This window comes from Osmerus mordax, chromosome 6 (genome assembly GCF_038355195.1).
Source record: "Osmerus mordax isolate fOsmMor3 chromosome 6, fOsmMor3.pri, whole genome shotgun sequence".
NCBI classification, from domain to species: domain Eukaryota; kingdom Metazoa; phylum Chordata; class Actinopteri; order Osmeriformes; family Osmeridae; genus Osmerus; species Osmerus mordax.
This window is the reverse complement of record NC_090055.1, coordinates 13,572,966-13,595,888: the sequence shown is the minus strand read 5'-3', so window position 1 is coordinate 13,595,888 and position 22,923 is coordinate 13,572,966. Positions and strand designations below refer to the sequence as shown.

Genomic DNA, 22,923 nt, shown 5'->3' with positions numbered 1-22,923 from the left:
TTGAAATTATCTTCCATTACTTATGTTGAGTTATGGCACCCCAAACAACCTAATCTAAGCACTATGAGTAATATATTCTTTACAGCAGCAACCAGGTCTAGCCTGACGTTGTCATACTCATAATTCTAGTCAGAATATGAGTCTGAAAACTCTCCGTTGGGCTGTGACTACGGGGCCTGTTTCAACCGAACTCGTAAAACAAATGCCTCTTCGCTCAATTGGATAGACCTACAACCAATCAGAGCAACGTAATATGTTGTTTGTTGAAAACGAATTCAACCCAAGGGCTCTTTCGTGACGTTGTTGATTACGTTACTGTTGATCATCTGTCCATCATCGTATAAAGCCCGCCCTGGCAATTTCATTGGTCCGTCCAGATCCTGGTTTTATGTAGTTGTTCCCAATACGAGACCCTCCAGACCCAACTTCCCGACCAAATTATTTTGTGGGCGGGGAGAAGTTGGGCTGGCAGCCAGGCTAAACCAGGTCATCCCCATGTCTTGTTTTTATAGGAAATTTACATATCTTGATTGTGGACAACTTTTTGTTCCCCAATCTCAATGAACAGCCAAATACAGCAACAGCATTGATATTGTTTAACAATTACCAAAGTCATTTTCTCACTTGTTGTACTTCTAAACTCGCAGAATGAAATCAAAACAACCACTAGCGCGGTGGTTTCATTCCACCTTAGATTTAATGAATGGTCACATTTATAATCTTTGAAATAATTTGATCAGTCTTCAAAATATTATAATTATATATGCATATGGAGAACGTTTCAACAACAATGATATGGTATGCAATGCAATAGATTAATTATACATTACATGTTTATAATATTTTGCCATTTTGCGGAGGAACCCGCATCGCTGCTTGCAGCTATATTTATTTTTCTTCTCCTTGCGCCCCAATATCTCAAAAAGTCCCTGGTCATAAATTTTCTAATTTGGCACATTGATACTACATCCAAGTGGGTACCACCACACCAAATATGGGCCACATCGGACCATAGGGGGCGCCACAGGCCACGCCCAAAAGTCCGATTTTCAAAGTGATGGCATTTCCACCCCATTGCTCCAATTCTTCTGAAACTTGGTGTGCATGCCTCATTTTTCATGAGGAACAAAAAAGCCTCAAGGACCCATAAGGTCCGCCATGATGGATTTTCCTGTCCTGTGATAATTTGGGAAAACCTTCAAAATTCCTCTTCTCTTGAACCAAAGGTGAAATTGACTTGAAATTTGGTACAGGTATGTATCATTGACGTATTTAAAAACGTTACTTAAGGCAATTGAATCAAGTACAAAATGGCTGAAATGGGTGTATTTATGTAAATGTCCTCATTGCCTCAATATGTTTGTGTCACTAAATCAGATGTATTTTTGAAGGATGGTTCAAACCTAATAAGCTTTAAGGTGACATGCCTCTGACGTACCATGCAAAGTTTCACCTTGATATGTCAAAATATGACTGAATTACAGCTGTTTGAACTTGGACCAAATCTGACAATGCTCGCCATTGGAGAAACCGCTTTTTTTAATTATCCAGTTATTGAACTTTGTGTATTCCATGCCTGGGAATGGCTCAATTGGCTGAGATGTTGTGCTGGTAATCAAGGTTCAATACCAGTCAGAGGCATAGTTTTTAATTTTTTATTCTGACCAAACGGTTTCTAGTCTCCCGATAAATCCTCCGGTTGTAAAACATAGCAATGCGTGTTTATTTGAGCCCATCACAACACTCTGATCATCTGTTTAGCGAGACTGTGTAAACCACTGCAAAACAAGCCAGGTTCACCACAGTAGCTAGATACTTGTAGTCTATGCATGGTAGAGATAACTCTAATGGTTATCTCTAATGAAGTAAATTGATTGTTCAGGTGGATCCCTTGCCTGTTGCACAAATTCATTTCAGTAACCCGGAAGTCAGGTGGCTGAGCGGTTAGGGAGTTGGGCTAGTCCCTGAAGGTTACTGGTTCGATTCCTGGCTCTGCCGAATGACGGTGTGTCCTTGGGCAAGGCACTTCACCCTACTTGCCTCAGGGGGAATGTCCCTGTACTTACTGTAAGTCGCTCTGGATAAGAGCGTCTGCTAAATGTAAAATGTAACCTAAGCCAGGACACATTCCCACTGATGCTAGGCATGATTTAAAATTCCCTTCCATGACAAGTTATGGCACTCCAAACAACCTGTTTAAAAAACCATGAGAAAGTTATTCTTTACAGCAGCAACCCAGTCATCGCCGTTGTCCCCTTTTTATAGGAAATGTACAAGCAGTTTCAACTTAGGCTGAATCTAACAACGCTTACCACAGGAGAAACAGCTTACTTTTTTATACAGTAGCTGAACATGACAATATTCAACACTGAGAATAGCTCAATGGGCTGGGGTGGTGACCTGTAAAGTATCAGGTTGTAGGTTGGAATCCAGCCATAGTCTTTTGGCCTGTCATGATTTTGATTATCTGTTTAGTTCAACAGGATGACATCTTTCTGAAGTACCACAAACAATTTCACCTTGGTATGTCAAAATATGATTGAATTAAAGCTGTTTCAACGTTGGCTGAATCTAACAACGCTTAACACTGGAGAAACACCTTACTTTTTTATCTTATCTGAAGGTCGTTGGTTCGATTCCAGGCCGTGCAAATTGACGTTGTGTCCTTAGGCAAAGCACTTCACCATACTTACTCGGGGGGAATGTCCCTGTACTTACTGTAAGTCACTCTGGATAAGAGTGTCTGCTAAATGTAAATGTAGTCAAGATCAAACATTTTAAGGCACTTAAATGTAAGAAAAACAACATTTTCCATTTAGGGCATCTTAAATATAATAGATGGAACTCTGCATTAATTTTATGTTTAAAGTGGCAGTTGATGCATAAAAACCACAATTTGGTTAAGAAAACAATCACCAGAATGCGGGAAATGAAGTATTTAACACCCAAAATCTCCTGGGGGACAACCCCTGCTTAAATATTTCCCCCCGACATTGGCCACTGCCAAGGTGTCCCTTATTTGACCACATTGGAGGTGGCAACCCTAGTAGCGATGGAGTTGCTTCTATTGGGATTTACGTTCCGTTGCACGGTTTAAGTAGAAATTAAGTTTTTGTGTCGAAAAGTGAAGCTAACGGTGGCTAACTTGCTAACCACAGTCAATGACGCTACCTACGTCACTAACGTCACGAAAACTCGCGTGACTACCTCTAGCAGAATATTAGTTTAGCATCTCGTTAACTTCTGGGAGATAGCTAGGCTAACTATAGCTTTACTGCAAGGCAGCTGCAGAAACGCCACAAGCAAAGAGGCCAGGGTGATAACTATTTACTAATTTTACTTTGTGATATGACACACAATTGTGATGTGTAATGTACAATATAAGCTGATATTATTAAGGAAGTACATCTACTTTCGGAAACAGTAGTCTACTATTTCACTGAAGTATTAGCATCATGACATTAGCCTCTGTTGCCCGGGCAACACATAACAGTGGTCTATGATGCATCTGTTTTCAATCGTTAAAATAAACATTCCTCACAAATACGTTTTCGTTGTAGGATTTATTATGACATTAGATTACAAGTAAACGATTTGTGGGTGAAATTATCATTACCTGTCGTTTCAAACCAGTGTAGCTCACTGCAACGCTGTAACCTACGCGAGACACTACAAAAACATCTACACAGCTGTTTAGAAAGTCAAACGGCGACAGAACATGTTCGGCTCTCCCCTTACTTAAATCAAAAGTCTATCTAACTACTAACCTGAACTTAATTGCCACAGCCTAAACTTTGTCAATCTGTTCATGAAAATAATTAATTTCAACCTAAACCGTACAACGGAACGTTAAATCCAATTCAACCAACACAATCGCTACCAAGACAAACACAGCAGTAGCCTAGTACTGTACCGTAGTAGTACAATTTACCGGGGCAGATTCTCGCATTTTGCGTTGTTACTGACGCTTATTATGAATGAGCGATTTTCCACTAAATAAATGTCAAGCTTATTTACGTTTTGGGGGGCATATTTTCAGTTAGCAGATGGTACTGTTTGAATCGCAATTCCATCTTCTAATCTACAGTACTGCCGGTAACGTCGTAGAATAATCTTCAAAGGGGGTTCTTTATTAATGAATGAATGCAATGAGTAGGCTAAATGCCTGAAAATATCACGAGAAGGGAAAAACTTAAAAGGACGTTTAAATCATAGAGATTAGGTCAATTTTTACACCGGTCTGCCAAATGTATTCGTTTTGATTCAACGATGAGGCTGCCTCTTGCAGGGGAAATGAGAAGACATCTATTTCATTCTACACATCACTCGTATTTTCAGTTGTAAATGAGCAGCAAAAAAAAAAATGCTTTTAAATCTATGTAATCTTTATAAATAATAAGTATGAATTTTTATATAAAATATACAGAAATATCAGTTGTAAAAATGTCATTCAAAAACGGACCCCTTTGCAACTGACCCAAGCAAGCACACCCTACAATTTCCCCAGAAATTGTACTTTCTCTAGTTATTATTGCCTGCAATATTTCCCTGCCACAATATTTCCCTGCCACAGTCATCAAGCATGTCATGATACTGGTTTATCTGTTTAGTGAAGCCAGGTATGCCACAGTAGCTGTCTAACAGTATAATGGTAATGATAATGTTCCATTCTCAGGGGATCTATACTCAAGAAGAGTCAGATTTATTGTGCTTTGTCGATATAGTGATGCTACATCTAGCCAGTGCATCGGATTTCTTGCATCATAACTTCTGAACAGATTTGTCATAAATCACAAGATTGGTCTCCTCTGATTCTAAGTGGAATACTAAGTCGAAATATATCACACTGTCCCGTGTCTGCCATTTTGGGCGTCGGCCATTTGGAATTTTCATTAAAACAAACTCCTCGTTCGCCGTTGCTCCTATTTTCATGGACATGTAATCAAATCATTTTCAGACCACAATCACCTTGACATGTCAAAATAGGACTGAATTACAGCTTTTTATACTTGGGTCAAATCTGACAACGCTTCCCTCAGGAGAAACTGCTTACTTTCTTTTATACAGTAACTGAACACTGCATTTCCCTGCAGTGAGAATAGCTCACTGGGATAAGACGGGTTCATCTGAAGTGCAAGGTCATAGGTTTGAACCCAGCCACAGTCATCAAGCATGTCATGATACTGGTTTATCTGTTTAGTGAAGCCAGGTATGCCACAGTAGCTGTCTAACAGTATAATGGTAATGATCATGTTTCATTCTCAGGGGATCTATACTCAAGAAGAGTCAGATTTATTGTGCTTTGTAGATGTGTCCTCTAACCTCTAGGGGGTCGATCCCGTGTCTGACACATGTTAACTTGTGATACCAGCCGAAATGATGCCGCAATTTTGAATGAATTAATAAAACGTTTTTGTTCACTCCTCCTACAAAATGTATCAAATATTCACCAAATTTGGGACAGATTATCTTCAGACCACAATCACCTTGACATGTCAAAATAGGACTGGATTACAGCTGTTTAAACTTGGGCCAAATCGGACAACCGCTTGCCACAGGAAAAGCTTATATATTTACCCAGTAACTGAACTGTGATTTGCAGCACTGAGAATCGCTCACTAGGATAAGTTGGTGTCCTGGCAACGTCAGAGGTTTGAATCCAGCCAAAGCCGACAAGCTTGTCATGTCTCTGATTCTCTGTTTAGCGAGACTGTAAGCCACTGCAAAGGAAGCCAGGTACACCGCAGTCGCTAGTTAACTGTAGTCAAGCTACAAGCTATAGTCAATGCCATCCTCACACAAACTATCAAAATGATTTTAGATTTTCGAAACCGTTTGTCCGGTACAGCCAATCGAAATCTGCAGCAGAGCCGCCAAACAGAAAGTTGTGTCGTATCTCAGCAAATCTTTGATGGATTCACGCCAAACTTGCTGCATGTACTTGGAACACTCTTCTGAGGATGTCGAAAGTTTCTTCAGGGTCATCTGACCTGCTTGGCCACCCCATTGCTGCTTGCAGCTATATTTCTATATGGTTTTGTTCGGCTTGACATAGCGTCTATTATCTGGGTCGGAGGTAAGCACTAGGCAGCGAGGGTCGGAGCTTCAGCTCCTTCAGGCGACACGCCCCCCCAGTCTCAAGCAGAGAAGACTGCTGATTTTTTCACGATTTCAAAGCCTAATTTAACATACTTGTCGGTGTTATTTTTTCATTCGAATTTGGATGGGTAGTTAATAACACATTATTCTGTGGTGTGGCGAACTTAAAACTCGTTTTCAGGTCCACTTTACAGGATCTTTAAAGTAAACTTTCCATTCAGAATCTTATTGGCATCCATTTCGGAGTCTCGCAATCGCCATCCACTCAAAGCGCAAGTTAGTCGAATACTCTTTGGCTGTCTCGCAAGCCCAAACAAGTGTGTGCAGCGTGCCTGTTGTTTTGTTTCCGGTCTAGCTAGATCCGGTGTGGTGTTGTAGTTTTTATAACGTTACTAGTTGTTGCTAGTAAAAAACTACAAAATGTGGTAGGCCAAAAAGAACGTTAATCTCGCGCTAAAAAATGTTACGCCATTAAAATGGGTTTGCGTTAACGCCGTTAATAAAGCGTTTAACTGACAGCACTAATATTCTTATTATATTATTAGTAGGTTGTGCATTGCATTGGTAACAGAACTATTCTACATGTAAAGTCAATTTCCGCTTAGATATGTTCTCTTAAACAATTTATATTACGTTAGAGTAATTACCTGGCAATATGAATTAACGTTTGCTCAAGACAAAAAGGTAAGCCAAAAGAATGCTAGCTAGCTAGTAACATCGGCTACAAATCACTGGGTCTAAGAGCTAGCTAACAATGTAGGGTTTTTTTACAGCTGAGGTTAACAAGCAACATATAGCTTAGCATATATCTAAAGTTTATCTATGGTTAGCAAGCAATTTACGTTTTCGATCACCATGTTTGGGGCATCAGGGAGAGGCTGAAGTGGAAGGAGAGAGGGTACAGCTGCAGCTGTAAGATGTAGCCATTGAGCAAAACCCATAGCTTTCTGGACTACATTTTTGAACCGGTCTTGGGGGAAATGAACGCTACATATGCGGGAGTTTTTGTGAAAAACTCCACCACGGCTCATACAAAACGCAGTCCACTGTTTCTTCAAGTTCACCGCAGGTGGAAAATAAAATCATGATATGTCTTGTTCATACATGGAGTTGCACCCAGAGACAGCACAAGTAATCATGATGGGGAAAAGAGCGGGAGATCGATAGATTGATACTAAAATAGAATTAGATAGAGAGGTAGGTAGAGATAGCGTTGGAGATATGGGTAGTTGACAAATAAGCAATAAAAAATGCTTCTTTTTAAATCAATTTTTTTGGGGACAAAAATCATGTATTTATGTAGTGTGAAATCTGCAATTTGAGAAGATATAAGGGGTCACTAACGTTGTCCATTTTTCACTGTTTTTTGGAATATTTTCACTGAACTTCACCATAACTTCACCTTCCCCTCTGCCTTCAAACAGGCTAGAGTTACCCCTCTACTCAAAAAACCCTCCCTTAACCCTGCCGTTCTCCAGAACTACAGACCGGTATCACTGTTACCCTTCCTTTCAAAAACAATTGAACGTGCTGTATCTAACCAACTGTCTAACTTTCTCTCTCAGAACAACCTGCTTGACCCCAACCAATCGGGCTTCAAGACTGGCCACTCCACAGAGACTGCCCTCCTTTCAGTCACCACTGCCCTCCAGTCTGCCAGAGCGGCTTCCAGGTCATCCGTTATCATTCTGCTTGACCTTTCTGCAGTGTTTGATACGGTTAACCACCAGATCCTGCTCGCCAGACTTTCTGAGATGGGCATCACTGGCACTGCACTCCAGTGGATCTCATCCTACCTGTCGGGAAGATCCTACCAGGTTTCCTGGGGAGGCAAACTGTCGGGCCCTCGCCAGCTCTCCACTGGTGTCCCACAGGGCTCCGTCCTTGGACCCCTCCTCTTCTCTCTGTACACCACCTCACTTGGACCAATCATCACCTCCCATGGCTTCTCCTACCACTGCTACGCTGACGACACGCAGCTGTACCTGTCGTTCCCCCCGACCGATCCGGGGATCTCAGCTAGGATTGAGGCCTGCCTCACAGACATCTCCGCCTGGATGACCGAGCACCACCTCCAGCTGAACCTCGCCAAAACAGAACTTCTCATTATCCCGGCTAAACCCTCCATCTCCCACGATCTCTCAATCACCCTGGGATCTGCGACGGTGACCCCTTCATCCTCTGCCAGGAACCTTGGGGTTACCATGGACGACGAGCTCTCCCTCACGGCCCACATTGCTGCGGTCTCCCGGTCGTGTAGATTCACCCTCTACAACATCCGGAAGATCAGGAGATACCTGTCTGAGCACTCCACCCAGATGCTAGTCCAAGCACTCGTCCTCTCCAAGTTGGACTATTGCAACTCTCTGCTCGCTGGTCTCCCAGCATGTGCAACCCTCTTCAGAGGATTCAGAACGTGGCGGCCCGCCTGGTCTACAATCTACCCAGACGCTCCCATGTTACCCCGCTCCTCATCTCTCTCCACTGGCTACCTATCATGGCCCGTATCAGATTCAAGACCCTGGTATTGACCTTCCGAGCAGTGAACGGGACTGCACCCGTCTACATCAAGTCTCTCCTGCAGCCTTACACCCCCACCCGCCACCTACGGTCTTCTTCAGACAACCGCCTGGTGGTCCCACCGCTCAAGACCGCCCGGTCCCAACACAAGCTCTTCTCCTGTCTGGCCCCCCAGTGGTGGAATCAAGTCCCCACCTCCATCAGAGACACTGACTGTCTCTCCACCTTCAAGAAAAGGCTCAAGACGCACTTGTTCCGGGAGTACAACGGTACTTAGGAACGGTTCGCTTGACCCGATGTTAGTTTCCTCAAGGATCACAATGACTCTTGCTTAGAGACTTGTTGCTCTTGTGGTTAGTGGTAACTGATTTAAATTTTTGGTTCTCGCTGTGATATATTGTTTTATTACTGTTGCTTGCTTTTTTCCACAGGTACACTTGCACTTATAGCTGTTCATGTTGTTTGGTTGTGACTTGTTTAACTACATGCTCTTATGGTTCTTCCCTTTGGCACTTACTTTGGTTGTTCACAATGTGTGCTTCATGTTTTGGCTACTCGCGATGTTTTTTGGCTATCTTGTTGTTATGATCAGTGACCTATGCACTTTGTAAAGCTCTCTCTTGGAAGTCGCTTTGGATAAAAGAGTCTGCTAAATGAATAAATGTAAATGTAAATAACTGTGTCCTTTGGTGTGACAAAAAAGAAATAAGAAAAAAAGTATTAAATAATATACAAATAGCATGATAGAGAGTTGTCTTCATTGTTACAGTCTTGTTTTCATATAGTAGTATTTATTTAATGCAAAATTATGATTAACTCAATTTCAACCCCAAAACTTGTTTAACCTGATGGACTTTAACAAGAAATGCAAGTCAAACTTTTCTGTCATCCTTACAAAACTGTTAAAAATGATACCAATTTAAGATGAGTTGAACTGTAGCTCATCTAATGCAAAATTCATTACACTCATACATTATGTCACGTCATTGGACATAATTTCTAGTTATTGCATTAAAGAGGAAATGAAAGTTATTATTAAAATATATACTTTATGTGTGTCAATAATAATAATAATAATAAGTTGTATTTATATTACACTCTATATTTAAGCAATCTCCGAGTGCTACAAAGCATATAGTAATACAAATTTAAAAGAATCAAACTTTAATAATTAAAATAAAAAAAGATCAAGGACAATAAATAGTTTAAAGCAAAACCTATAAAACACATTTTGTGAAAAGCCCCTCATCTGTCGTCTGAGGGGCCGTAAGATGGTCAGGAAGGGCGTTCCACAGCCTAGGCGCAGCAGACGCAAAGGCCCTATCACCCATGCTGGATAGCTTGTTTTAGGGGCTTTAACCCTTGTGTTATCTTCGGGTCATTCTGACCCATCAGTCATTGTGACCCACCGTCGTATTGCGACAAATTTACCTCATACAAAAACAAAGTGAAGCATTTTATTTTAACTATCGGGCTGTCTCAGACCCCCCACATTGGAATGGTTGAAAGAAAATTATTTTTATTCGTTTTTGTATTGGGTAAAATTGGGTAAACACAACGATGGTTCGTTATGAACCTTTGGGTCATGTGACCCGAAGGCAGCACGAGGGTTAAGGGTGTCTAAAGTTGCAGGTTGGAGGGTGCGTGAAGAGGTCTGGGGGGTGAGGAGTTCCTGTAGGTAAATGGGGACATGTCCGTGAAGGCACTGGTGGGTGAGGAGGGAGACCTTATATTGGATTCTGAATGGGACAGGGAGACATACTACTAAAGGAAGTGTGTGTAGCTTATGAACTATTACTGCTCGCCCCCCCCCACACACTTTCCCCATCCGTACTGTTTCCCTCTCTCCCAGTGCAGGCCACTGTGGGGAAGAAATGCGGCGGCCGCAGTGAGGTTTAGAAGTAACCAATACATTTTCACCCGGGACACTGTTTTCAGGTATCCCAATTTGGCTAGAAAACCACTGATATGGTAACCCTGGGCAGATCGAGAGCAGAGAGGTTCTGTTGCAGTTGCACTTGTTGTTGGGGCGGGACAACGGACGTGGATAAAAAAAAAAAAAAGATTCATAACTACCCTAGCATCTACCTACAAACTTCAACAACAATATTTCGATTTTGGATTGAAACTAATGTATAATACTTTTCGATGCTTACTATTATGTATGTACGACCCTAAATAACATAGTTAGAACGGTTTTGTGGATTTGGGTTTCCTGGGGCTTTAAAATTATTGACAGCTTGGGTAGACTGATAAAGTCTGTAGCAGGGTGCTGAATCCACTGGCAAATATTGATGTACTCAAAGAGCCAATTGATACATTTACATTTAGTCATTTAGCAGACGCTCTTATCCAGAGCGACTTACAGTAAGTACAGGGACATTCCCCCCAAGGCAAGTAGGGTGAAGTGCCTTGCCCAAGGACACAACGTCAGTTTGCATGACTGGGAATCGAACTGGCAACCTTCGGATTACTAGCCCGACTCCCTCACCGCTCAGCCAACTGACTCCACAACACATCAGTCCCAAACCGTACTTTGGTCGCCTTTTTGAGTCAAATGCAGCTCCACCTTGCGCCTGAGGAGAAGAACTATGTCCGAAAGCAGTGTGTAGCCTTCAACTTCTCCCTCACTAACGAGTTGAGGGTGAGACTGCCGGACAACATTGAAGCATTGCAGTACATGTCAGTTTTCAATGTAGAGGAAACTCTAAAGCACAATAAGAGCCTGGAAGAAATAGAAAAAATAGCCACTCTCCTTGGCTACTCTCCTGCAGAGATAGACAAGATTGTCCAGCAATGGCGTGCCATTCATCTTAGTAAATGGAAAGAAACGAAAAACACTGTGGGCTTCTGGAGTGAGATTTAGAAGTGCAGGGATGCAGCTGATATTAACCCATTTCAGGAACTTGCCAGGAACTTGGAGCCAGGAGATTTTTTTGTTCCTCATGACAAATGAGGCATGTCACCAAGTTTCAGAATAATTGGAGCAATGGGGTGGAAATGCCATCAGTTTGAAAATCTGAATTTTGGACGTTGCCTGTGGCGCCCCCTATGGTCCGATGTGGCCCATATTTGGTGTGGCGGTACCCACTTGCATGTAGTATCAATGTGCCAAATTAGAAAATGTATGACCAATAACATGTTGAGTTATTGTGGCGCAAGGAGAAGATTAATAATAATAAAACTAACAAAAACAATAGGTTTCCTCCTGCCGGAGGAACCCTAAATATCGCTGCAAGCAGCGATGCGGGTTCCTCCGCAAAATGGAAAAATAAAAATGTACATTGTAGAAGATCAAGAGTTGGACAACAAGAGAGCAAAATTACTTCATGTTGACCAACGAAAACAGGCTGAGTGGAGATTCAAACTCAAGAGCATGAGGTTGCAAGTCAGCCTCTCTGCTACACATCAACTGTTGAGAGTTTATGAATAGCCATATTGTACTTTTCCTATAAAAATGGGACAACGGATTGACTGGTTTGCTGCTGTAAAGAATAGCTTACTCATAGTTTTTAAAAAGGTTGTTTGGGGTGCCATAACTTGTCATGGAAGGGAATTTCAAATCATGCCTAGCATCAGTGGCAATGTGTCCTGGCTTAGGTTACTGAAATTAATTTGCACAACAGGAAAGGGATCCACCTGAACAATCAATATACTTCATTAGAGCTAACTCGGTTGTGAATCTGACACTACCATGCCAGACTACAAGTAGCTAGCTACTGTGATGAACCTGGCTTGTTTTGCAGTGGTTTACACAGTCTCGCTAAACAGATGATCGGAGTGTTGTGATAGGCTCTAATAAACACGCATTGCTATGTTTTACAACCGGAGGATTAATCGGAAGACTAAAAACCGTTTTGTCAGAATAAAAAATAAAAAACTATGCCTCTGACTGGTTTTGAACCTACAACCCTTTCCTTACCAGGAAAGGGAAGTTGGGTCTGGGGTCGCTCGGTTGGGGGAAAACTATGTCCGAACAAGAGCTGTTTGGACCAATAAAATTGTCAGGGCGGGCTTTATGTGATGATGGACAGATGATCAACATTAATGTTGCTCTGATTGGTTGTAGGTCTATCCAATTGAGCGAAGAGGCATTTTTTTTCCAGGTTCGGTTGAAACACGCCCCATACTCACAGCCCAACAGAGCAGTATTAGACTCATATTCTGACTAGAATTATGAGTATGACAACGTCAGGCTATACATTTACATAAATACACCCCTTTCAGCCATTTTGTATTTGATTCAATTGTCTTAAGTAACGTTTTTTAATACATCAATTATACATATCTGTACCAAATTTCAAGTCAATTTGTTCTTTTGTTTAATAGGAGATCAATTTTGAAGGTTTTCCCAAATTATCACTGTACAGGAAAATCCATCATGGCGGACCTTATGGGTCCTTGAGGCTTTTTTGTTCTTCATGAAAAATGAGGCATGTACATCAAGTTTCATAAGAATTGGAGCAATGTGGTGGAAATGCCATCACTTTGAAAATCGGACTTTTGGAAGTTGCCTGTGGCGCTCCCTATGGTCCGATGTGGCCCATATTTGGTGTGGCGGTACCCACTTGCATGTTTTTTTTTTTATTAGATTCAACTTTATTGTCATTGCACAGAGTACAATACTGAGGCAACGAAATGCAGTTTAGCATCTAACCAGAAGTGGAAAAACAGCAAAACGTGCAGAGCATGGCATGTGTAAAGTGCAATAAGTGAACAAATAGACACAAATAGACAGTAAATACAAACAGCAATTGGGACAAGAATAGCAGCAATGAATAAGAAGTGTAAATAAGTATGCAAAGTGCAGGTGCAAGATATAGTATCAATGTGCCTACCGGAGGAACCCTAATAATAATCATATTTATGGTGTTTTTCACTCACTTTTTGTCTCCTACAGAAAACTATTACATAATTTAGTGACTTCTAGGGACTTTTAGGACAGCTAATAGCTACTTTTCTTACTGAGTTGGCAACACTGTGCACCATAAGCTTCACTAGTGGGTGCACTAGGAGGCTGTATCGGAGGCTGTATGATAACTTTGGTGAATTTTGTTTTGTTAATGAACTAATGCGATTAACAAAGGCATTCACAATTAAATTAAACCAAGCGCTTACACACCAGAGTGGGTAGTAAGGAAAATAGGGAAATTATGTTTGGTTATTTAGAAAGCAAAATCACTTTTGCAACCGATATGGCCAGTTTAGTGCTGACTGCTGGCATAACATTGAATCTCTGGTTTCAAAGGGGTTTCTTTATGGATTAAATGCTGGCTAGTTAACAGAAGGACAATATAAAGTGGATATACTTTAAGTATAGATCAGTGAATTTTGTTACATAAATTAATGTGTTTACACATTAAACAGTAGACAAATGAAGGCTACATAACCATTTGCATGAATGTAGGCTACCACAGAATTGTCAATTTGACTAGAATAGATGATGTGGAGGTTGAACAAGTACTTCAAAGATGACAGAGAATTTAATTTGTTATCTGATAAATATAGGTACCAAAACCACTGAGAAGTACTGTCATCCCCAGCTGCATCACGGGCACTGCACTATCAATTTGTAATTCCAGAAATCTGTGTGTGTCACCAACATCATCGTGGGCACTGTGCCCTATCTATAATTCCAGGAATCTGTGTGTGTGCTCCACCAACGGAATCTGTATAGTGTGTATAGTTTAAGTAATCTGTATTTGTGTGTTTCACTGACAATCTTAATCACTGACTGCATCACGGGCACTGTGCACTAGTTGTAACACTCTGTATTTGGCCTGACATGGCACCTGTACACACCAAGACCTTACAGCACTGAGTTATGACAAACCTGCAGTCGGGAATAATCCAGAATTCAGCAAAAATCTGTGGAGCTGTTTGATGCTGTGTTCTCTGTGTGAAGAGACAGAGACGGGGGCTAATCAAGCTCTGTTGGTCCTGGAGTTGACATGGATGGGTGATGGTGAGTGGCAGTGGGAGGAGAGGGACTAGACTGCAGGCCCTCAGTAAGGACTTGCTTGGTAATGCACGTCACATCGATGATCCTGAGCTGAAGGAGAAGTTGGGAACAGGGTCAAGCTCCTAGCTAGCTCCTCATCCTGTCAGGGTTGCATGTCATCCTGCTAATAGGCGAAGCCTGCCTAGGGCTTGCGTCCAGGAATAGGCCTACTGAGATGACTCTCTTTAAGTTTGTCTCTCTCTAACTGTCTCTTGCTCACTTTCTCTCCCTTATGCACTCATATAAACATTCTCTCTCTTCCTTACTCTCTATCTGTCTGTGTCTGTCAGTCTCTTTCTATTCATATCACATTGACAAACACTTGTTTTTATCAGTTATGTCTCCTCCTAGTGCACACTTGTTCATATTCTCTGTATGGAATCCATTGATGAATGCAATGCCTGCAACCAGAAAGATAAGGCATCTGTTGTACCTATGGAACTCACAAACATTCACAATTACAACAAATGCCATGGATGGAATGGAAATGACAGAGATGCCACAATGTCTTTCCTGGCAACCCCAAAAGTCAATTTGCAAAAGAGAGAAGGGCAGTCACTCCCCGAGAGAAACTCCCTTCCTTGTTCTCCTTTGTCTCATTGGCATCAGTTCTGAGTGCAAATCTTAATACAGATGCATTGTTAAATACTCCTAATTGAACCTAAGGAAATTTAACCCTTGTGCTGCCTTCGGGTCACAATGACCCGAAGGTTTACAACGACCCATCGTTGTGCTGCGACAACTTTACCCAATACAAAAATAAATAAAAAGCATTTTCTTTTAACCTTCACGCTGTGGGGGGGTGTGAGACAGCCCGACGGTTAAAAGAAAATGCTTCACTTTATTTTTTTTACTTGGGGGGAGTCACAATGACCGAAGGGTCACAATGACCCAAAGATAACACAAGGGTTAATGTTACATCCGTCAAGTGTGTGTTGCTGAGTGGAGATTTTGTATTTTATCGTAGTCAACAACTACCACTACACAGGCCCACGGTTGGAAAACAGGAGCTTCACTGTGCCATAATCATATACACGAGTCACAAGACGAGACAGCAATTGAATAGAACAAGGGCACAAAAGCAGTCACTTGGTGTGGCCTTGGTGCTCCATCATCAGGGGGACATCAATAGCATCCCAAGCAGGTCCACAAATTAGAGGGCCGAGAGGGTTTCTGCATGGGAGAGGACATCTGGGGGCTCGTATAGCCACCAGAGGATTAGCAGCAGTTCAAAATTTGCCACAGAGGGGATCAGTGTCAGGGGAAGAATAAAGAGCAAGAGGGGGATTAAAGAGCTACCCGACACTCCATCGACACTTATGAAGGGCTTAACCAAGCTATGGATATCATTAATGAATGGATGGGCTCACTACGGGTTGTCTTTTTTCCTTCTTGATAATCATGTATTCCACAAACACACATTAACCCTTGTGCTGCCTTCGGGTCACATGACCCAAAGGTTCATAACGAACCATCGTTGTGTTTACCCAATTTTACCCAATACAAAAACAAATAAAAATTATTTTCTTTTAACCATTGCAATGTGGGGGGTCTGAGACAGCCCGACAGTTAAAAGAAAATGCTTCACTTTGTTTTTGTAGGAGGTAAATTTGTCGCAATACGACGGTGGGTCACAATGACTGATGGGTCAGAATGACCCGAAGATAACACAAGGGTTAAAACGCAATGAGGGGCAATGGGCAACGTCTGGCCACAAGGCTGTATTCATGCTGCATTCCTGTTTAAACATATCAACGGTAAACATGTTATTATGTTAAAATCACAGTCTTTCTCTCTTACTCCAAGAGATGGTGAATTATTCATATCTGGTTGCATGGTGAAAATGCCATGGATCTATTGGATATATTTTGTTCAGTGAACATGTAACAGTGTGAGTGGATCACACCCTGTATTCAGATGGGCATGCTCTGTTGTTGGACGTCCTGCTGTGTCTGCCTGTCTGTCTGCTTTCTGGAAAGGAAGGATATGCATTCTCTCGGGTAAACACTGCTTCCAGGGTGGAACCAAAGACCCACCAGAGAATGTAAATAACCAGCAGTTCAAAAAGCAGAACAGCTCAGAATCCAAGAAAAAGGTTTTCCTTACAGTATCATTATAAGAATGCCTGGAAGCGAAGGGATTTCCTGGAAACAACGCCTGCCTCTGATAAAGACTTTGTTTAGGAACATGGAGATATCATTCTCAGCACCAAAGAGCTTGAAGTACTGATGTGGACATTATCATTTAAGAAAAGTGGTATTCACTGTTGTTTGGTTTGAGCTGATAAAGTGTACATTTCTACATTTATTTCCAGGCCTACAGTTCTTGTTTATGGATTAAAGTACATGTTCAATGATAAATGGAAAAATAACCGTGTTGCATTTTATTTGAGGAGTCCCCTAACAATTTCTAATGTTGACCTACGTAATATGTTGCTTAAAAAATCATTTTTAATTTAAATTTTCTTTAAGTTTATTTTATAAAATGTATGAAATTGTTTCTGCACCATCAACAAAGTGTTTAAACCCCTCATTTTTGCTTGTCCAATAGTCATAATGTATTGGGTTGACTATAGTTTTATTTTATTTATTACTACCCCATGATGTTGGCTGAATCTTAGGCTGAAAACAAGGGCTTTGAAGAAGTTTGTGTGTGTGTTTCACTCCTGTGTCCAGCCCTGCTGTGTCTTTCCAGTCTGACTCCCTCTATTGTCTCTATTGACCAAGAGGAAGAAGGGAAGAGATGAGGGGGCTTATTTCATGCAGACCGCTTATAAATAAGATATTGGGAAACTCCCATGTTGCAAGTGTTTACTTGAGACAAAAACTCAAGTAAATATGAAAAGATATTGACCAAAAACTCAAAGTTACATATTACTCATCAAAAGAGAAAGATAAAACACATAAACCAAATATTGTGTTTCTGTTAAAATAGTCATGCTTTCATTCATTTACATATACACTCCACATCTACATTCCAATTTCTCTGAGCATATTGAGATTTTAATCAGACTACTGCACAAGGGTTTCTGTTTGCTGTGGGGTGGGGTGAGTAGGGGGAGATACGTTGGTGTAATTAGTCTCATAATTAAAGGCAATAAACAGTAGCACACAGGGGAGATACATTTTCCATAAGCAGTTGTAATCACACAGCTTTGATAAGTGTGTCAATTCTCCCAGAGCTCTAGGGTCTACTGCACCATCTTGGGCATGGAGAAGCTACTTCACATGTGTTGTATGAAGGTATGAAACATAACAAATATTAAAATCATGACCAAAAACAACAGCAACAAAAAAAAACGAGACATAAAAATAGTTCTTAGTTCTCTGCCTTATCATTCAAATATTAAGATAAAAATAAGATGGACCATCATTATATATATTTGTGCTGCACTGGAGTGCAACTAGTTGATTTGGTTATTCAAATGATTCAAAGGTTGATGTGCAACGGCTCAGAAAATGCAGGCCACAGTGTGAAGTAAATCAGCTGAGTTTGTATTAGTTAGGTCATTATCACTGTCCAGCATCTTACCCCCAGGGCCTCTCAAATGCCCGGAGTTTCCATAGCTTTGATAGGCCCAGCAAGAGTTCTTGTGGCTGCAATACACACCTGTCTCTGCAATGGAGGCCCAAAATAGATTATTCAATTTCAAAAGTTCACAACCAAACTCTTCTCATTCCCCTTTGGAATGATTTTACAGTTGTGACTGAAGGAACCTGATTTTGTTAAAAGAGGATGTAAAGCCAAGGATATCCTTATTAATTGACTTTACATGTCACTATGCTGCTGACCCAGATGGCTGTTGTCTGCCTCCCACTCATTAATGGTGTGTGTGTGTCTTATCTTCCCTCTGGGCTGTGACTCAGACCTCTTGTTTACCCAGTGGTAAAACATCCACAAGGTAGCAATCACCAATGCCATGGCACAATTTTTTACATAATTCCCAATACTCTTCTGTTTGGCATTGGTTTGTCAGAACACTTCTTGCCTCCAAGCCAACCGTCAACAGGCCAGTAATTCATGTTTGGGTCACATTAGTCATAAAAGGAGACTTTTCTCTTCAATGCCAAATCTAGAGACAAACTGTTGAGAATCATTGAAAACAGGCTCTAAAATTGACATTACAATGACACTTGCAGTGGAATCATGGAGTAAGACAGAAGGAAATAAAAAAGGGCTCGAAAAGGCATTGATTCACGACTGTGTGAGATCTTGATGTTTGTTTTAATGACAGCCGTGAGAGATTATTAATTCCAAATGAGAGACTGTCAATGGATTATCATGATTGTTGCCAGATGAAGCTGAGTCAGCCCTCTCAAACACCCTTTGAAATAGAGTTTTTGAAGGGCTCATCTGCAATGGAATGAGAATAAATAAAGTGAGAGAAAGGGGGGAGAGAGAGACATTATGCAATTGTCAGACTTCAATATCTCCTCTCTCATGTAACATTTACTAGAAAAGAGAAGCTACTTTTGCTAAATTGAAATAGTTGCACCGGCTCTTTTTTATAGTCAGTATTAAATCACCCAAAATTAGTCAAATACACTGGCCAGAAGAACCAAATATGAGTCAGTCAAAGGAATCCATTGGTAGTTATTGAATCCATGAGCCAAAAATAATTTAAGTAACAAAACAGAGCTGTTAAATTTGCTGCAACATTCATGGTCACTTCCGAGTTCACGTTGAAATCACACATAACACCACAAATTTCACAGTGCCTTTCCCAGGGTCTATATCCATCTTTCACTTTGATAGCTTGGCTGTGTCCCTCCTGCTCTCTTCCCCTCCTTCTCTCTGTTTGTCTTTCTTTCAATGTCATAATCCTATCTCCAAGAGTCTGAGAAAGTCCAGTTGGGGGAAGAATATTCAGAGTAGTTTCATTACATCCTTTTTATGTATGTGTGACCCAGACCAACCCTGGACATCCGGACTCAGTAGTTCAAACAAGTTATGTTACTCCATAGGGCTTGAGTCAGGAGGGGTACATGACCAGACCATTGTGTGACTAAGAAAACAAGACCATGCTGAGACAAGCAAGGATTGGACTGGAAAGCTGTTCGAAAATACAGAGCACAGTTAACAGAGCTGTGTCCAAATCAAACCTTCACCATTACATTCCACTTGTTGTCTATTCTTTTCTGGCCAGTAGCCAACTACAATAAATGACTTGAACATGCTTAAATTACTGTAAGTTTCTTAGATGACTGTGTAATGAAATATAATTTCCCCATGTTAAATGAGCCCAGATGTTTATAGCTTCATGGTGAAGGAACACAACCCTCTAAGGTGATTAGAGGCATGGCCTCATTTCAAAGGGTATGGGGTATAATATATTGCAGATAATGTTGTCAAATTAGTATTTAAATTATATTTAAACTTTCAGATAGCAACACTAATCAAAAGCTGGGCTAATCGTCAGTCCCATCTATCTGAACATCTCTTATCTTATGAACACAGTCAGTTCTCCCAGCGTTCATGAAAAAATGTAATTGCTCAGTTAATCTATTGGCATCTTCACTTATATAGGAATAAATTGGAAAAAACATATCAGGGGGTAAAAATGTTTTAAATGAGGATGGACAGTCACAGAATGGTTTTTGGTTGTAGGATAATATTAAGCAAACCATCAACCATAACCTATCGCTTTGAGTGCAAGAAAGGTAGATTACAAATAAAATATATTATCATTTTTAACCCCTTGAAATATTGCAATCCTATACACAAGAGTGATTTCTGGTATAGAAATGCCTGCATGACACAATACTGGAGCTACACATTTCTTTTGTTGAACCACCAAAGATTTTAGCCAAAAAGTTTTCCAATGTTTCTGTATTAATCAGAGATGTATCCATCAGTGCATGGTTATACATCTAGAGGGGGATGGACTGCAGTATTCTCCATTGTAAATGTGGTATGGAATGAGACATATATGAAAAACCCCACAATAACCTTCCAACCTAGGATTTCCCCTAAAGGCAGGAGGAGTTCTGCTATTGTCATCGCTACTGAAATGTAAGGATAAGGACTGAGGCCCTGTTTCAGTAGTTTCATAATAGCATCAGCTAATTATTTGACAATTGGGAGATATACAACTTCATTCATTTGTTTACCATCCATGAAAGATCACCTACTATGCTTAAAGCCTGAATTAATTGGCTACTGTTTCAATAGATCACTAACAAAAAACTAGTTTCAAAGTTATTTGGATGTTAGTCAGGAATTGCATACTCTTATTCAAAGTCTTTCTTTGAAAAGGAACAGATAAAAAAGTTGGTCAGCTGATCACCTCAATCCCCATTTTTAGGTGGAAGTTCAACCCCTCAAACCACATCTCTAACAAAAAAACTTTTAACAATGGTGTGTGTGTATATATATATATATATATATATATATTATTTTTTATTTATATCCTCATACAAACATAATTCCAAAAATAAATCTTCAAAATCCAGTAATCAATTCATTAATTAAAGTTCACAGTCATAGCTATGAAAACTGTATCAACATTGTTCTCAGGAAAGATAGCTTTATCCCTCCAATAATTTATAACTAACTATTGAAGAAATATTGTCTGATATCAATGTACAATAAGGTCTCCTTAACCAAACTGTTCACTAGTGTTCTATTACCCCTGAGTTCCAAATGAGCATTTTCACCTTTTATTAAGATTGGACATTGTAGGCTAAAGACTTTGCCCTATTTGCCAGACCTGGTTTTGGTTTAATAATCAGGTCAATAGGTCTACAGACTTATGGTTTAGTAAAACCTTCAATTAACGCCGTGGTCATTCTTGATTTCATCCGTCGCATTAAGGTGGTTGGCCAGCTCCAAAATCACCGCATCTTTGCCTATCTGGTCGTTTCTCCTCTTCTCCATAATCAAGTCCTCCAAGCTCTGAAATTCCAGGACATGGATATTTTTTTCAGAAATGTGTAATTTCAACCTATAAGGCTGCTTTCCTATACGAATCTCCCCACCGATTTTGAACTCGCGCTTGCCATACCTGCACCAGGCGGCAAAGCACTCAGAGTTTCTCCAGCACAGCTCTCTGTCTCGCACCCCAACATGCTCCATTGCGTGCTGCACCACCACCTCAGGAGGCAACGCACGGAACTTATAAAGCCCATTTACTATTCTGCCTCTTTTCCCTTGACTTGCGTCTGTCAGAAAGTTATTCTTTATTTCAGCCCGGTGCAAGTGGACTACTTGATAGCCCCCGACATACACGGCCCAGTGAGGATACTGGCCAGTGGCCAAAAACTCTACCAAGTCGCCGGGTTTGCATTTATTCAATAGGTTTTCCGACGAAAATGTGGTCATATCTGAGAGCTTCAGATTTTTCTCGTACACGCACTCCTCCCTGTAGTATACCAAGCATTCGGGCTCATTCCGGTTGTCATTTTGCCTCTCTTCCTGGTTTTGTTGATCACTGTTGGGTCCATCAATATTGTGCTCCTGTTCGTCATCGTCGTTTGAGAATATGTAGGACACTCCGATCCGAGGACAGTCATCTTTGGGCTCGAACCCGTTTGGGTCAGCGGTCGGAACTTCGGCATATCTTAAGTGTGTCAACTTTTCAACCTGGTTCCCCATACCACTAACAGGTGGACGGTAAGAAACAACTATCCACCTGTTCCAGGCGGAAGTGTAGTGGGGTGCGCTCACGCGGTAAACCTTGGCCTGCCCGTATGTAGCCTACAGTAGTAATATCAGCTGGAAATAACTCAAAGGCGAGGAAGGATTTTAATCCATAACCAAATTTAAAACGTCGGAAATGTGTCAGGAGGTCAAAGTGTTAACCTGTGAAGAGAAAAACAAACATTTTAGAAGAGTTTGACAGAATTCCCGTCAAAAATCGTGTTTCTCTAACAGGTGTAGGCTATAGGATACACCTGTGCTCTTTGAGCTCAGCTAAGTGCATTAGCAATAGTCAGACTCACCCGCAGTTCTTGCCCGTAGGCTAACCCTAAATAATATTCCCTACAACGATTATTCCAGTTGCAAATAAAGAGCTGTGTTAAGTTCCTTTGCCGATGTGGTGTCAGGTGGACTCAAACTGTATGTGGACTACAGCCCTTATTGCAAGGAGACTCACTTCCACGGATGTGGTCGTTTAAAGTGACAGTGTCCAATTTATTTCCACCAACAAGTTGAACCAGTGAGACCAATGATGTCCTGTCGTTTTGGTATCCTGTTTAAGACAACCAATGATAAGCCTAACGTAATTTAATTCAAATCATCACCTTTATAAAAACACACTTTATTGTTCTGCTCTTATAGGTCTGCTGCTACTCGAAGTGGGG

General features: G+C 41.0%; 1 protein-coding gene across 1 annotated transcript; it reads right to left on the bottom strand.

Annotated features, from left to right (window-relative positions):
• Positions 1–21,010: 21,010 nt before the first annotated feature.
• lratd2b (LRAT domain containing 2b) lies at positions 21,011–22,688 on the bottom strand. Its single transcript, XM_067238438.1, has 2 exons — positions 22,561–22,688; positions 21,011–22,420 (listed from the first exon to the last, which is right to left on the bottom strand). Exon 2 carries the CDS (start codon positions 22,211–22,213, stop codon positions 21,389–21,391), a length of 825 nt encoding a protein of 274 aa, XP_067094539.1. The 5' UTR covers positions 22,214–22,420; positions 22,561–22,688; the 3' UTR covers positions 21,011–21,388.
• Between the last annotated feature and the right edge of the window lie 235 nt (positions 22,689–22,923).